The sequence below is a fragment of the Peromyscus leucopus genome, chromosome 1 (assembly GCF_004664715.2).
Source record: "Peromyscus leucopus breed LL Stock chromosome 1, UCI_PerLeu_2.1, whole genome shotgun sequence".
In the NCBI taxonomy this organism is placed as follows: Eukaryota; Metazoa; Chordata; class Mammalia; order Rodentia; family Cricetidae; genus Peromyscus; species Peromyscus leucopus.
The window spans coordinates 7,246,277-7,264,178 of record NC_051063.1 but is presented as its reverse complement, the minus strand read 5'-3'; the positions used below and the strand labels follow the sequence as shown (position 1 = coordinate 7,264,178).

General features: G+C 35.8%; 1 protein-coding gene across 1 annotated transcript; it reads right to left on the bottom strand.

Moving 5' to 3' along the window:
- Positions 1 to 2,920: 2,920 nt before the first annotated feature.
- LOC114684282 (olfactory receptor 5B12-like) lies at positions 2,921 to 3,865 on the bottom strand. The gene has a single exon (XM_028858789.1). The coding sequence runs from the start codon at positions 3,860 to 3,862 to the stop codon at positions 2,921 to 2,923; it is 942 nt and encodes a 313-aa protein (XP_028714622.1). The 5' UTR covers positions 3,863 to 3,865.
- Between the last annotated feature and the right edge of the window lie 14,037 nt (positions 3,866 to 17,902).

The window sequence follows — 17,902 nt, the reverse complement described above, 5'->3', positions numbered from 1 at the left end:
TCTTTGAAACTCACAGGATCCAGGGCCTACTTGCTTCTAGGGAAACTTTAGCCATATGTGCTTTTGCTCTCGCTTTCCATTTTCATTCTAGCTACTCAAGCCACAAACAACCTCCAAGATTTAGAAATATCCTACATCCTGTATACAGTCTGATGAGTCTTCTTGACTCTAGATCAATTGTACTATATCCAAATTCCAGGCCAACTACTGTCTTCACACCTGTATGCAGATACAACTTGATGATTCCCTGGAACCTTATTTGCCCATGCCATCCCCAGCCCTCTTGCTTTATCCAGGCAACATAGTCTGAGGCATACTAGAATCTCTCAGATTAGACACACAACCAACAAAAGAAGTCCACATGATCAGAACTCATCATTAAAACACAGACAATGTGTAAGACCAAAACCATCTATGTCCCCTAAAATTCCTTGTCCTATAGACTTGTATTCTATGAAAAATTACCTAGATGAACACCAGAACAAAGAAATATAAAGGAAAATCATAAAACTTGTGAAATGGTTTAAAGCATTTAAATAAGACATCAACAAACAGCTTAATGAACTTATCAAGAATAGCAATAAATACCGCATTGATCTCCCAAAAAACCCTAACATATGCTTGAGTAAGATAACAAAGACAACATGGGGGTTTGAAATCTGATTTCATTAAACAGATAGAATTATTGAAGAGAAGTATAGCTGAAATGAAGATGGAGTAAAAAAAAAACTCAATGGAAACCTCAGAGTTGAGTATACAGTCATCATGAAATTTTTGGCAATTCGTACCTCTTGAGAGTGAGAGACTAAAATGTAGCCACAGATAAGTTTACCACACCCCAGTGGAAGCCATATATTCAAGATTATATGGAATACACAAATTTGGTATTGAAGTGAAAAAAAAAAAAACAAATGACACATAATTGGATGGGTAGGGAGGAAGAAATGTTGAAAAAGCAGTGGTGAGTATTATCTCAATACATTGTATGAAACACTCAAGGAACTAATAAAATTTTTATAGAATATTTCAGAATTTAACTGTGATATCTATCTGTCTATCTATATATCATCTATCTATCCATCTATCTATCTATCTGTCTATCTATCTATCTTTCTATCATCATCATCATCTGTATTGTCTATCTACTTATCTATCTATGGTTTGCCATCAACACAGCTCTATTTTATGGCTCTTCTGAGAGGTGAAAAATGTTTATTCAACCAGACAGAGGCCTAGTGAAAGACTGAAGATGCAATTCCAAGTAGAGCTTGCTGAACCCATGAGTTTAGTGGAATCTGTGTTTACACACACATGTGTGAGGATTTGTCTAAAGTAACATGGGTGTTGCTAGAATAGATTCACTTTTAGAAAGCCCACCCAACATGGGTAATCACTCAGAAAGAAATCTGAATTTCTAGAACTCAATAAACAACTTACAAGAAGCTTGGATTGAGAGTTTCTTCTTGCTAGCATTTTGTAACTGTTAGAGTTATAAGGACCTGTTTTGTGAGTATTGTATCTTTATGTGGTATGTACTCACTCATAGGAGGATACTAGAAGTAAAACAAAGATGACTAGACTTCTACTCACAAATCCAGATAGTCTACCTAGAAAACAGGACCCCAAGAAAGACACAGGGATTGCCAAATAACAGAGAAATGGATGAGATCTACATGAACAACCTGGACATGAGTGGGGCGTAATAAAGGGCAAGGGTTGAGGGAAAGAGAGCTTAGGGGAGTGGGAGATCCTAGCTGGATCAAGAACAGAGAGGGAGAACAAAGAATAAGAGACCATGATAAATGAAGACCACATGAGAATAGGAAGAAGCAAAGTGCTAGAGAGGTCCACAGAAATACAAAAAGACACCTCCACAATAGACTACTGGCAATGGTCGAGAGACAGCCCGAACTGACCTACTCTGATGATAGGATGGCCAAACACCCTAATTGTCATGCTAGAAACCTCATCCAATGACTAAGGGAACCGGATGCAGAGATCCATGGCCAGACCGCAGGTGGAGCTCCAGGAGTCCAATTGGCTAGAAAGAGGAGGGTTTGTATGAGTGGGAACCGTTGAGACCAAGGTTGAAAAATGCACAGGGACAAATAGTCAAACGAATGGAAACACTTCAACTATGAACAAAGAGCTGAAGAGCCCACAACAGGATCAGGCCCTCTGGATAAGTGAGATAGTTGATTAGCTTCATCTGTCTGCGAGGCATCCAGGCAGTGGGATCAGGACCTGCCCTCAGTACATATGATGGCTGTTTGGAACCTGGGGCTTATACAGGGACACTTTGCTCAGCCTGGGAGAAGGGGAGTAGACCTCCCTGGACTGAGTCTACCAAGTTGAACTCAAACCTCAGGGGAGGCTTTGCCCTGTAGGAGATGATAATCGGGGATGCGCTGGGGGAAAGCAGAGACGGGGGGGAGAACAAGGGAATCTGTGGCTGATATGTAAAAGTAAATTAAATTATAAAATAAAATTTAAAAAAACGATCTGGAGCAGTGCAAGATTCATTGACATGGTAGGTCTTTTAAGGGTTTTTTTTGAGACATATGAGCTTTTAATTTTTTTTAAATTTCTTTGTCTTATATCCTCTCTCCTCTTTCAAGGACCAGGGTTTCAATTCAGAGGAAATAGTTATAGAAAAGCAATTCACATATACAGTGTGGTATTATGTGGAATACTGTAATATATAGGATTAGAATCTTTGATTTTTAAAATTAAAGTGCTTTATTTCAGTAATAAGATATCCAAAATTATCTGTGCCTAGTCAGAATAAAAAAAGAATGAATAGAAAAACTTCATATATTAAATATCTATTAAGAGAAATTAAAGTAAAAAATAATTTTAACATATACATATATAGGTAAACATCTATTTGAAGTTTTATATAATTTTCAAGGACTTATACTTAATTGACTAACTGTAGCAAAGACAGTGCTTTTACCAAAACCTTCTTGAAGGCATTCTTGACCTCTTTGTTCCTCAGGCTGTAGACAAGAGGGTTTAGCATGGGAATGATCATTGTGTAGAACACAGAGGCTACCTTGTCAGTGTCCATGGAGTGACTATTACTGGGTCGTAAGTACATGAAGATTAATGTACCATAGAAGATGGAAACAGTGGTGAGGTGGGATGCACAGGTGGAAATGGCCTTCTTCCGGCCCTCAGCAGAACGCATCCTCAGTATTGCAACAAAGATAAGTAGGTAGGAGCTTAAGATAACCAATAGCGTTAAAGTAGCATTGAACCCTGCCAACATGAATATTATAATTTCATTATTATATATATCAGAACAAGAAATAGCCAGCAATGGGGGAATATCACAGAAAAAGTGGTTCATCACATTGGAATGACAGAAGGAGAGATGGAAAGTGAAGAAAACATGTATGGAAGATTGTAAGAGTCCACTGATGTAAGAACCAGAAACAAGCAGGGCACATTTTGGAGTTGTCATGGTGGTAGAGTAATGTAAGGGTTTACATACTGCTACATAACGGTCAAAAGCCATTGAGGCAAGCAGGAAAACTTCAATAATTGCAAAGGCTATGAAGAAGTACATTTGGGCAGCACATTCATTGTACATGATCTTGTGATCTGTGAGAAATCCTTCTATGACCTTGGGAGTGACAGCTGAGGCATAAACACTGTCTACTAGTGAGAGGTTACTGAGAAAAATGTACATTGGAGTGTGAAGTCGGGAGTCCAGGAGAATCAACATAATCATCCCAAGGTTCCCAAGCAGTGTGGTCAAATAAATAAGAGTGAAGATGATAAATAAAGGGACTTGCAACTCTGGAGCATCTGTTAAACCCAAAAGAATAAACTGAGTCATCTCTGAAGTATTCTGCATCTGTGTTACATGGGAATTATGATAGGCTCCTAGAATGAAAGGAGGAAATTAAAAATTATTCTACATAGATCTTACCATGAAATTTTACATATCACCAAGTTCTCTAACTAAAATGTGAGCATTATATAGCATGAAGGAGCCTACATTACATAGAAATCAGCTGAATGAAGTCACATATCTGGGATTAGTACAAATGGAGACTGTTACTTCTTCACTATTAATAGAGTTTTTAATTACAAAACTAGGGTTTCTTATAGTTTCCTGGTATAAGATAATATTTATATTAGTAACCCTGAAATGACTGATTTGCTATTTGCTACATCTTACAAAGATACATGTCTATAATATACTAAAAGTTACTTGGCAGCAAGGGCATGTAGGAACATACAATTAACTTTGCTATATTTTAGTAGCAAAACTTATCTAATGTATTTCCCATCTCTGAAAATTGCACCAAGTTTAACTCACTAGCTCTAGCTATGCAGTGATTTTGGGGGCTGTTCCATGGATACTCTGTTTTATCTCTAGTTTGCCAAGGTCTTCTTCCCTTGGAGTCTTCTCTTTGAACCATGGATCAGATGATAACGGCTTGGTATATGAGGCATAGTCTTTGTGAGGTTTAGATATACAGAAACACATAAAAATCTAAGAGTATAGTAAAAGCAAATTTAATTACTCTCTTTACATATGATGGACTTCATTTTTCACAGAGGCTAATATTTTCTATTGCTACCACACAAATCTGTTTTATTTTTGTTTTAGGAACAAAAGATTACGAAGAAATGAAGAGTTACATTTTTTTTTCTCTCAACAGAATCTATGTCCTCAAACAACAGGTATTTTTGGTGTATACTGTACCATTTCCATGGTGGATCAAGTAACACCTGACTGTGCAGCTGCATCTTAACCTGAGAGCTATTTTCAGCTTTAGAATCTTGGGGATACAGATTCCTCTACATTAATAAGCACTTATATTCAAGGCAACAGACAATGTAAGTAATGTTATTCTATTAGATGGCCATGGTGAAATTCATCCTTCTTCAAAGACTATATCTGTACTTACATTAGAAGGAATGTATAAGTTCTTACAAGTTATAAAAGATTCTAACATTTTTAAACCATGTAAATCATACCCAGTACCTTCCTTGCTCTTTCTCATCTTTTCCTGGTTTCTTCATAATGTTCAGCTCACAGTACTAATGTCTAACAGTTGATGCTCCCCAAAAAAAAGGGACCTAGCAAATGCACTTTGAAATTCCTACACCTTTCTGAAATTAAAAAATGAGCTATAATATGTGGACTTCTAATGCCATAGAACATTATAAATATCAGAAAATTACAAGGTAGTCTCCCTCTGGAGTGAAACTTTTACCCCAGGACCTAAAAGTCCTTAGAGAACAAGGAAGTCTGGCTACCCTACAGCAGCATAATAGTGCCAAGGGCAGTGTCCAAGAGTGAAAAATTATTTGTATTATTTTGTCTATGACTCAGCTGCTGCCCCTTTCTACACATCAAGTTGCCTTTTTGTGAAATTTATAAGAAAAGTGACTGGGTATTTTAACACCATTTACAGATCTAACTACCTATACATATATATTTGTTATTACTTACTATTGTGCTAGGAACAGACCCCTAGAAGTAGAAGGTGGCATGTGAAATATCTTCTATGTATAACATAGACCTAACTTCCTTATCCAGGAAAGCACTTTGCTGGTCTCCTTCTCTACGGGTTCAGCTCTACTGTAAAGTGGAAACTGGTCTCGTACCTTTGCCAATAAGAAGGCAGAGGGCATAAGCAGTATATGCATCTCATGGGGAACTGTACACTTTGAGTGTCTCTGGAGACATTTGAACTTACATTGATTCTTCAGCCTGACCTTGATGGAGACAGTGGGATACAGTGTTCGTATTCTGTCTAACAGCACTTATGAAGACATTGAGTAATAGATGTTTAGAGGAAAGATCCTTCCTTTATTAATTATAGGTGCTCCACAACCAGTTTGCAAACACAAAAAATTGAAAGCGTCACTAAATTTTTACTTAAGCAATGCTAGGAAATTGTACAAGTTTCCTGATATTAGATTTTCTCAAACATTGAGATGGTCCCATGACAGTTTATTCTCTCATTTTAAGCATTGTAAAAGAGAGATGCATTCTTCTTATCATGACATATGTAATTTTGGTGTGTATTTTTCTTCTTATGTATTTAAAAATTTAAGATTACCTTCATTCTCCTACAGGGCCTACACTTGCAAATACCCCTCAAATCACCACTGAGACTTTATCTGAAACTCTTCTGATATATCCTCTGTCCTACAACCAATGGCCCTGTTTAGACTGACCAATCAAACCAGAACTGCAGCTGGCCTCCAGGCTTCCTATAGGACCCACCATATTTGCAACTCCCACAGTTCACTTTCTGCATTTCATCCAACCACTCCACACACGAGACATCTCATTGTTTAGCCAGGTGAGTCTCCCTGTCCTTCCTCTTCACTCCTTCTCCACAAAGCTCAACTTCATGCCGGAGTCTTACCAAGCTGGTATCCAAACTTAGTTTGGACTCCTCTGCCTGCAACACAAAACATCTGTAGACTTTGCACAGGACACTCTCTAGCTAGCTATCCCACAAACTAAAAGAATTTCCTACATCATTTCTGACCTATACCCAGGTAGATCTAAGTTCATACCACAAGGTTGGACAATCAAGAAAATCCTGAATATCAGCTCAATTCCCTCTGTTCATCTGACTTCATTCCACCCAAACCATTTCCTTAAACCTGCCCTCACATCCTCCATTATTCCTCAAACTGCTCCATATAAAACTTAGAAATAACTAAACAAATCAACATTTTCAAATACCATTGCAAAAAATCAGAATGTGAAAAATCATGCCACTATATTTCTTCAAAACATATCAGATATGTAGAGATTTTTTACCAATGGGAATATCCTATATGAACATCATGACAGAGAATTTAAAAGAATAATCAGTGAATTCAAGGAGTTTAAACAAGACACCAAGAAGCAGTTCAATTAAATTAAGAGTAAATAAGGAGAATAATCCATCTGAGTATTGAAAACACAAACAGAAGCTGATAGAAATGAAAAAAGACAATGATTTGAGAATGGAATTCAATGTGGAGGTGGAGATAGAAACATTGAAGAAGACTAAAGCTAAAATGAAGATGGAAATGTAAGTCTAATAACTAAACTAGAAAAAGCAAAGAAGTTTACTAGTGTAGTCTGAAGTCATTCTCTGTCCTGCCTATTCCTGCAGTCCCATAGCCATTTATAAAGTAATTACTCAGAGGCCTCATATTAATTACAAACTGTGTGTCCTATGGCTCAGGCTTATTGCTAGCTAGCTCTTACATCTTAAATTAACCCATTTTTATTGATCTGTATTTTTCCATGTGGCCACAGCATTACTGGTCTTTTGGCATCTTGGTCCTTGGGTGCCTGAATGGTGTCTGACATGTCTCCACCCTCCTTTTCTCTGTATCTCTGCTTGGATTTCCCTCCCAGCACTTATGTTGCCATACCATCGACCAAAGTAGCTTAATTTATTAACCAATGATAGCAGCATATACACAGCATGCAGAAAGAGTGTTCCACAGTATTTCCCCCTTTCTTTCTAATGAAAAAGGAAAGTTTTCATTTTAACATAGTAAGATTACATATGACAAAACAGTTATCAAGTAAGAATTACAGTTACAATATTTAGTCTATATGTATTTGAAAAGAATAAAGTATTCTATTATCTATCCTATCTCTGTGAGTATAAAGTTTCATATCTAATTTATCTTTTATCATAATTAAAGAAAATTATAATTATAACCATCTAGTCTTCAAATCCATCCAAGACCCCAGAAGGATATAATATTACCTGAGTAAATAGGAAGTGCATTGTGAGCACTTCCAAAACTTTAGAAATGACAAAAGACATCTGGTTGCCTGGATAGTCACCCAAAGTAATTTTCTAACATTGGTGCATCCATCTTCAGCTTATATGCCTAGAGTATCTGGAAGAATTTTCAGTGAAGCAGGGAATTTGAAGAATTTTCCTACCTATTTGGCAAAGGTCGTCAGTCACTTTCTTCTCTGTTCTGCAGAATGTCTGGCAGTTTCTTCTGTGAAGCAGGAACCTGAAGGACCATCCTGCCTTGTTTTGGCAAAGTTCAGTGGTCACTTTCCTATGAGTCTTGTGTGTCAAGTTTGTATAACACACTGTCAAGCAGTCCAGGCAGTGTCTTGGCCAAATGGGTAGCCTTTGCCACATTGAAATCACATTCCATAATGAGTTTCTTTGATCTCCATCACCGTCGTTGAAGTAATTGGTGCTCCCAGGAGCCGATTTATCTCACTGCCCAGAAAAGCCTAAGTTCTTAAAACATTTTAAATGCCATCTTCTTTGAAGTTTTTGAAGATTACCTACCAATCTAAAATAAATCTCTGCATATCTAGAAAACCTGACTAACATGACTATAAATTCAAGTATTATAGATGACTACTAATTTGCAATGGTTATACAGATAGCACATGGGAAATTTCCTTGGCTTATTGCCAAGTAATAGAAAAATCTTTCTTCAAATCTTTGTTATTAACATGTTTTTAATGAAAATTTGAGGCTTCTAGCACATTTCTCCTAGTAGCTGATCAATTTCATCATTACCATGTGCTAAAGTGCATGGTAGGCCTCTAAGGGTTCTGAAAATTGTAATATACAATGGATAGTTTCTATTTCTGATTACATGTTGTCATTGAATAAATAACAAAGCTAATTTTGAATCATGTGTAATAAGTTTAGCAGTTTCAATGTATAAAGCAACTCGTTCATGTTGAGTGTAAGTAACTATAGTAACACATTTTGGAAAAATCTAATAATACCATGGAAATCACATATAATTCTGACTTTTTAACTAATCATAAGGTTTTAGAGACACTTTACTTATTTTTCATGACATAACTAGTCTTTCCTGATTCATTTATATCAATAAAGAATGTAGGGACTCCAGAAATTAGTGTTCTTTGTACTATGTGAGAGAGGCTCCAATAAGTTTATATATATACAGAAATTTCTTGCTTTGGGCATAGTTATTGTAATACTCTCCCAAGAAATTAGTTAAAACTCTAGTCAATGTTCATTTTTTGCCAATGGTGAGATTTAGCATTAATAAAAGTACCTCAATTTTTGATGTATCTATTTCTGTTAATCAGTGAAGACTCAATTTTTCTTTCAGAATCAATTCAGAAACATTTTCTGCTTAGGTCTTTAAATTTTTGTTCTGTTTTTGTAGTAAAAAATATTCATTCCAAGATATTATCTTTTCTCTGAATAAGAATTCCTGAGAAGAATGAGTAGAATATAGTATGGCTGGGATACAATGAAATCCTGAATCCAAGTAATACACATGTGCATCCTGTAATATCTTCTCTACTGAAGACAATTCTCTCTCAGTACCAACTGATAATTTTCTTAGACTAAGTTCTTATTATCTTGTCAGGTTTGAAATAAATTACTCACTTTTGAGTTGTTAATACAATTGCAGGCCATGGCCATTTAATATCTCCCACAAATTTTTGAAAATAATTACCAACTCATAATTGATTTCTTTTAATTTGTACTTTCTATGGTTGAACTTTCTTTGAATATATCTAAAACTGAGATAGAATCTCCTCTTTGTTTTTTGTTTTGTTTTGTTTTTGCAATTTGCAATCCCTAACAAGGCAAAATTTTCTTTACTTCATCAAATATTTTTTCTATGTATCTGCATCAGGTAGTAAGAAATTTTCCATATAATGGTAATTTGTACATTGAGGAAACTATAAGTGAATTATTTTTAATGGTTGTAGAAGATATTGACACAAAGTAGGGCTGTTTAACATTCCTTGTAACAAGACCCCCCTACTTCAATAGACACTGAAGAAAAAAATTCTCTATACTGCTGTGGAATAATGCTTTTGTACACTGGTTTAATAAAATGCTCTGCCCAGTAGCCATGCAGGACATATAGGCAGAATAAACAGACAAGGAGAATTCTGAGAAGAAGAAGGCTGAGTCAGGAGACACGAGCCCACCGTAAAGAGAGCAGCATGGAATGGCACACAGGTATAGCCACGGAAAAATTTGTGACATATAGATGAACAGAAATGGGCTGAGTTTAAGTGTAAGAACTAGCCAGTAGTAAGCCTGAGCTAATAGCTGAGAAGTTATAATTAGTATAAGCTTCTGTGTGTTTGCTTGGGTGATGTGAGTGGAAGAGATTAGTTCCAACTGCCAGCCACCCAGGACACAGGAATACTTAAAGCTACACTATCCTTTTCTTGTAAAGGTATAATAAAAAAAGGAGTCCTTTAAATCCATTACCATAGCAGATGAGGAAGGCAAGGAAATTTCAGGCTGTAAAGAGCACATTGGTTGGATCAGCTTACATATAGCTCTTAGATCTGTTACTATTTTTCATTTTTCAGAGTTCTTTTTATTGACAAATGTAAGAGAGTTTCAAGGACTTGTTGATTCTTTAATATATTGAGAATTAGCTGCTGCTCCTGCATCAGCTCTTCTAGTGCCTGTAATTTTTCTAATGTCAAAGGCCATTGTTCTACCCATACAGGTTTACCAGATAACCAGTTTAAAGACAGGTGTGTTGGCACCTTTGAAACACCAAGCGCTTCTGTGCCCTGTTTATGTGAAAACTGAATGATTGGTGACTGTTTTTGATAATACATTTCAATAGTTTTCTGAGGAGCATTCATTATTTTATGGTTTGCTTCTGCAATTGGAGTAATGTTAATCTATGTTTTTATTGTTGTAACAAATCATGTCTCCATAAATTCATTGATGGTAGCTACATATAGCTTTAATTTTTGTATATGTCTTTCTGACCCTGTACCCTTGACCCACCTTGTACTTTGTTTTACCTGAGATAACATTCCAGTCCCTTGTAAGTTGAATATTTACCACTTGAAGGGGTCAACTGCATGCCAAAATTTTGGCGACATTGCTGTTACATCTGCTCCTATGTACCTTCAATTACAATGTCATTTATTTGTATTTTTGGCTTTGGTCTTTGATCATTCATGGAAGTTCATCAAATTACTCATTTTTTGGTTTCTCCTGAATTTTTTTTTGTTTTATCTACTGAAGCACTTTTGTCCTTGGTCACAACCAGAGCAGTCTGGTTTGCAAAAACAGGCATTTAGTCTTTTACTTGCTCTGTGGATGAGTTTCTCCTATGCTGACAGCAAATGATTGCACCAAATATTATATTGATATTGGGAGAGCCCCCTTAAGTCATTTCCTGATAGCAAATAGTTGTCTTGCCTGTCCCGTGTTGATATGCATTCACTAGTCCAATCCTGGCCTTTGCCATACTTCTGCATACTCCAGAAGACTGGAGACTTCTGTTTGGAGTATCTCCAGAAAAAACATTGTTTCCAGACACCCCTTGCCTACAATCTCTTTTAAATTGTATTGTTTATCACAATTAAAACATTTGACATTTTTATTTTTCTTAAAATATTTTTAGAAATAACCTCTTATCAAAGTAGCATCATTAAGAGTAAGATCCAATATCAGCTCTATTTCTAGTCAATACATTTATTGATGCTGGTCTTTTCATCAAAGCCTAATTTCCCTTTTGTATTATCAATTAGCATTTTCAAAAGGCAAACATTGAATTAATATTGCTCTACCTGGGCAGTGGTGGCACATGCCATTAATGCCAGCACTCGGGAGGCAGAGTTAGGTGGATCTCTGTGAGTTCAAGGACAGCCTGGTCTACAAAGTGAATTCCAGGAAAGGTGCAAAACTACACCGAGAAATCCCATCTCAATAACCCAAAAAATGAAAAAAACATTCATCTGATTTCTGGACCTGATACTATTCTATCTACAGCTGAAGTCAATCTTCATAAAAAAAATTAGTAAATGCTTCTTGGTAGCCTTGTATAATTTTAGTAAAAGTCTCAAATCTCTTTCCTGATTCTGTAAACTTGTCTCAAGCATTCAAAGCTGATAAATGACTAAAACCATGTTGTAAACACCAAGTTTACCCTGTTTTCAAAATTCAGCATATGGGCTGAATTGAGACTCAGAAACTGGTCTTGGGAAATATCAATACCTCCAGCCCTATTTTGTGGTTCTATGGCCTTAGTTTCCTATTTCCACCAACTTGCCATTGTAACTGAGGGTCAGATTCCAATATTGCTGCTGCTAAAAATTTTTCAGTCTTGGAGGATAATTCTGTTCTTAGTTGTTCATGAAATTTAATTTCTGCTTCACATAGGGTAAATGCATATCACATGAAATGACCACTTCCTTAAAGCTCCTCAAGTCTAAAAATTCTACAGGATTTCATTTCACTTTGCATAACTTCAGGGCTAATTATCATCTGCTTTTCATTCTTGTATAACCTGTGATTGGTTTGATAATAAACTTGGGCCACTAGTCTTCAGTTTCACCTTGCAGTGATGCAGTAGGTTCTTGTCTAAGTTCCTCGGTCTGTGTCTGAGTGTATTTCTTGTTTTCATTGGTGGTTCATTCTAGGACTTGTATCTTATTAATAGTAAGTCTTATGAAGCTTGTATTTTATCAGTTAATTTCTTATATTTGCCACAGTTATCAAATTAACTTTTTAGGGATAAAATAAAATTTAACAAGCTGATAGTAACTATAATTCACATTATGTCAATCTCAGCAAAGTCAGTTATCCATTCATTTTTCTTTTTTAAGCCATTCATATTTGCATTATACAGAGATTATACCTAATTTCATGCTTTGTAATACTCTCTGTCCTTAATGTGAGAAAGGTTTTTATTAAATATAACCTAATTCTCTCCTTAAGATTTTCCATGTGTCTCACCAGATCTTCTGACTTTTTAATCCACTACAGAGTTTTTTTGCAATTGTGGCTTCTTTAGTTTGAACATAAAAACAATTGTATTACTTTCCAAGCCTTGAGACATGATAACCAGAGAACATCTGGAAATGAAATATGTTTTTTTTTAATCTTAACCACTATGAAAATCAGAAAATATAAGATCATCACAGCTTTGTCCCTGGGAGTACTCTCCTACCTAGTGAGAAATGGCTACGAAAATTTGAGAAAAAGATACAATTGGAAAAAAGATAAAGTTTTGTAATAGACATACAAAAATTTTATGTATTGGATATTAGTTACTTGTCTTGATACTGAAATAAAATAATATGTTTATATATAGATATATAGATATAGATATAGATATATAGACAGATAGATAGATATCATATATATATTTGTATGTGAGTGTGAGGACATATATATAAATATATAATAACAACTAGTGGAGAGGCCATATATTTGAAAGAGAATAAGGAGGGCTATATGCCACAGTTTGGAAAAGGAAAGGGAAGGGATGATTATATAATTATTATCTCAAAAATGTTTTAAGGACAACTTAAGGAAGGAAGTTTTATTTCAGGCCATATTTTGAGGAAATATATACTATCTTGGTGATAGTTGCTTGGGAGAAGCTACTAGTAACTCTACAGCCAGAGTTAGGCAGCAGGTAGAGATGAATATTATGGTTCAGTTTTCTTTTTCCTTTATATTCAGCCCAGAACCACAGAAATGTAGAGTAATGTTACCCAAATGTACAATCAATCTTTTCACCTCAATTTGCCTATTCTAAACTCCAAGGCATGTCAAGAAACGGACTTTTAATAAAGAAGACAGAAATACACACTGCAAAAAAACACAGCATCTTCAACAAATCATGCTGGTCAAACTGGATAGTTGTATGTAAAAAATTCAAATGGATCCACAGCTACCAACCTGCACAAAAATCAACTCCAAAAAATCAGAGACTTCAACATGAGACCAGATACTCTAAATCTGATAGATAAGAAAGTGAGAAATAACAATGAATTCAATGGCACATGAGAAGGTTTTCTGAACAGTGCACCATCAGTATAAGCAATAAGGTTAACAATTGATAAATGGGACCTCTTGAAACTAAAAAGTGTCTGCATGGCAAAGGACACCTTAATTAGATAGAGTGATAGGCAAGAGAATAGGAAATAATTTTTACTAACTATACATCCAATAGAGAACTAATATATATTGTATTTTGATAAATCATTCTATTACCAATAAAAAACTTGAAAGTCAGATACCATGATGAAAATCTTTTATATCAAAGAAGCAGAGGAGGAGTAACTAGCTGATCTTCCCTTTTTTACTGAAGACCCAGCCAGCACTTCTTCTTTCTATACATCCCAGACTGAAGAGAGCATGAGAATTCCAAGTACCTCCCTTCTCCTGTCTTCCCTAGAATTTCCTGGCTTCTCTTTGGCAATTCCAATATGCTAGTTGCTGACTCCACCACTAATTCAAAATTAACTTTATTAACACAGTCAAGGAGCGACACAGTGCAATTGAATACTCTCAACATTTCCCCCTTTTAATCTAAGTGAAAGGAAAGATTTTTAACTCTAGCTTAGTAAAATATATATATTATGAACAATCATCCGGTATGGCCTAAATAAAAAAGAAAGGTTTTAACTCCAACACAGTGCTTATATACAATAGAAACAATTATCAGGTCAGAAATTTTTTTAATGTGTAGTCCATTTCTATTTGGCAAATTTGGAGAAAATATTCTGTTATTTATGCTATCTTAGTGAGTTCAAGGTTTTATATTGGAACCACTTACTATAATAACTAGTATTAACAACATAAAAATATAGTTTTAGACCTTAAATAATTTTCTTAATCAACTTTTGCTTTTATATCTCTCAAACTTTATAAACTTTACATCTATTTTGCAAGTTTCTTTTCTGAATTTGGTAGCAAAGAAAATGGTATAACTATCTAGTCTTCAACCCCCATCAGAAACCCAAGAAGGATAAAATATTACCTGATTAAACTGGAAGTGCAGAGCAAACAACTTCTAAAACTATAGAAATGACAGAGACAACTGGCTTTCTGGGCAGCCACCCAAGTTTCCTCTACATCATTGGGGTAACTATCTTCAGCCTATAGGCATAGACTCTCTGCCAAACTTTTCTATGAAGCAGGAATTTTAAAGGAGTTTCCTAATCTGTTTTGGCAAAGCTCATCAATCACCTTCTTTTGTATCCTGCTTGTCCAATTTGGACACCATATAGTCAGCAGATAAGGCAATGGCCGTATATTTCTTAGTGGCTAAATTTGCCACATTAAAAGCACTCTCCATATGGTACCTATTATTCATTTTTGTTTTAAGTAGATCATGTTTCCAAGAACAGACTTATCTCACTGTCATGAAATGGTTTATTTTATTAAAACATCTTAAATACCATATTATGTTGATCTTTGTAGTGTCTGAAGACCACCTATCTATCAAAAATATCTCTGTTTAACCTTTAAAACATATCATGGCTACAAGTTTGATTGTTATAGATGGCTTAGTACTAACCTGAATTTGTTAATTATCCTAAACAGTTTGTAATAACATTTTTCAAGGAGTAGAAATTTTACATCATCATTTTAATGAGCTGCATAGTTATAACACCTCAAACAAGAGTAGAAGCATATATAAGTATTTTATAGCAAAAATAAACTTAAATCTGCATCAATATAAAAAATAACCATAAAGAATAGTAGGTAAAAAATACACTACCATAAAACAAAAATAATCTTAAATTTATATCAATATTTGAAATCCATATCATTTAAAATTGTAGTATTGTGTTCCCCCAAATATTGGCATGCTAATAAACTTATCTTGGGTCAGAGACAGATCAGCCACAATATTAAACATAAAGGTTAGGCAGTGGTAGCCCACACCCTTAATTCTAGCATTCCAGAGGCAGAAATCCATGTGTTTAAGGATACAGAGGGGCATGGTGACTCATCAAGCCTTTAATCCCTAAAAGCAAGCCTTTAATCCCAGGGATTGGTGGTAGAAAACAGAAAGGTATATAAGGTGTGAGGACCAGAAACTAGAAGCATTTGGCCTGGTTAAGCAATTGGCTTGTTAAGCTTTTAGGCTTGTAGCAGCAGTTCAGCTGAGAGCCATTGGGATAAGGACACAGAAGCTTCCAGTCTGAGGAAAGAAGACCAGCTGAGGATCTGGCGAGATGAGGTTAGCTGTGGCTTGTTCTGGTTCTCTGATCTTCCAGTTCACCCCAATACCTGGTCCAGGTTTGATTTTATTAATAAGACCTGCTAAGATTCATGCTATATCAGGCATCTAACAGCTGGTAGGAGGATCCCGAGTTTGAGGCCATCCTAGGAAGTTTGGGAGAAGCTTCGGCCCGGACTGAGCCACAAACAGTGGTGGCACCATGGAAGCAGTGGCTACTGCTCCACATTTCCAGCTCCTTCTCATCATGTTGGTGACTGCAGTGATGCTGCTACCTGGGACGAAGGATTTACTGCTGCTGGTTCAGAGAAGAATTGCCAGGATCATCGTGTTACAAGAAAGCATTGGCAAAGGTCAGTTTGGAAAAGTTTGGAAAGACAAATGGTGGGGAGAAATTGAGGTGAAGATTTGCTGTTCTAGGGAAGAATGTTCATGGTTCTGAGAGACGAACATTTATTAGACTGTGATTGCTCCAAACCACAGAGGAGGCACAAAAAAAAAGTGTGCAGGGAACCATGACCACACCTAACAGCAACTTTGAATTCTTCAAAAGGATGACAGGACCCCACAAAGATGATTCCACATGGACTATGATAAAGACATTAAGCTGATTAACACCATGAAAAAATCAACTTTGGACTACAAACTGGTCACGACATTTTCAACCATTGGGACTTCTAGAAACTGAGAACCTTTTGTAGACCAAAGGATATGGTAAACAAGGCAAAGAAACAGCCTACAGAATGGAAAAAGGTCTTCACCAAACCCACATCTGACAGAGGACTGATATCCAGAATATACAAAGAACTCAAGAAATTAGACATCAAAATGCCCAAAAGTCCAATTAAGAAATGGGCTATAGAACTAAACAGAGAATTCTCAACAGAGGAAACCCAAATGGCTGAAAGACATTTAAGGAATTACTCAACATCTCTAATCATCAGGGAAATCCAAATCAAAATGACTCTGAGATACCACCTTACACCTGTCAGAATGGCTAAGATATAAAACACTGAAGACAGCTTATGCTGGAGAGGATGTGGAACTAGGGAAACTCTCCTCCACTGCTTGTGGGAATGCAAGCTTGTACAACCACTTTGGAAATCAATATGGCAAATTTCTTAGAAAATTGGGAATCATTCTCCACCAAGACTCAGCTATACCACTCTTGGGCACATACCCAAGGAATGCTAAATCATACCACAAGGGCACTTGCTCAGCTATGCTCATATCAGCATTCTTTGTAATACCAAGAACCTGGAAACAACCTAGATGCCATTCAACTGAAGAATAGATAAATAAAATGTGGTACATATATACTAGAAAATTGATAGAATCCCCTCTTTGTATTTTTTCAGGAGCAATTTATAATCCCTAGCAAGGCAAAATTGTCTTTACCTCTTCAAATATTTTTTCTAAGGTGTCTGGTTCTGAATCAGCCAGTAAGTTATCATCTATGTAATAATAAATTTTAGATTGAAGAAACTGTTTAAAATAATTTATAATGGCTGTTGCATAAAATATTGACACAAGGTGGGACAGTTTAATAATCCTTGTGGAAGAATTTTCCACTCAATCCTTTAAACAGGATGAGTATTATTATAAATGGGCAATGTGAAGGAAGATTTTTCTTTATTCTATTCCTGTAAAGGTATAATCAAAAAAGCAGTCTTCTAATTCAATCACTATAATAGATCATCCCTTACGTAATACAAAAGGCTAGGGAATTCCAGGCTGTAAAGAGACGATTGACTGATGTACCTTATTTGGTGCTCTTAAATCTGTTAACATTCTCTACACTCTGGATTTCATTTTAATGACAAATATAAGAGAATCCCAAGGAGTGGTCAACAATTCAGTATGTTCAGGATTTAGCTGTTCCTATAATGGCTATCCTAGTGCCTGTAATTTTTCTCATGTCAAAAGTCAT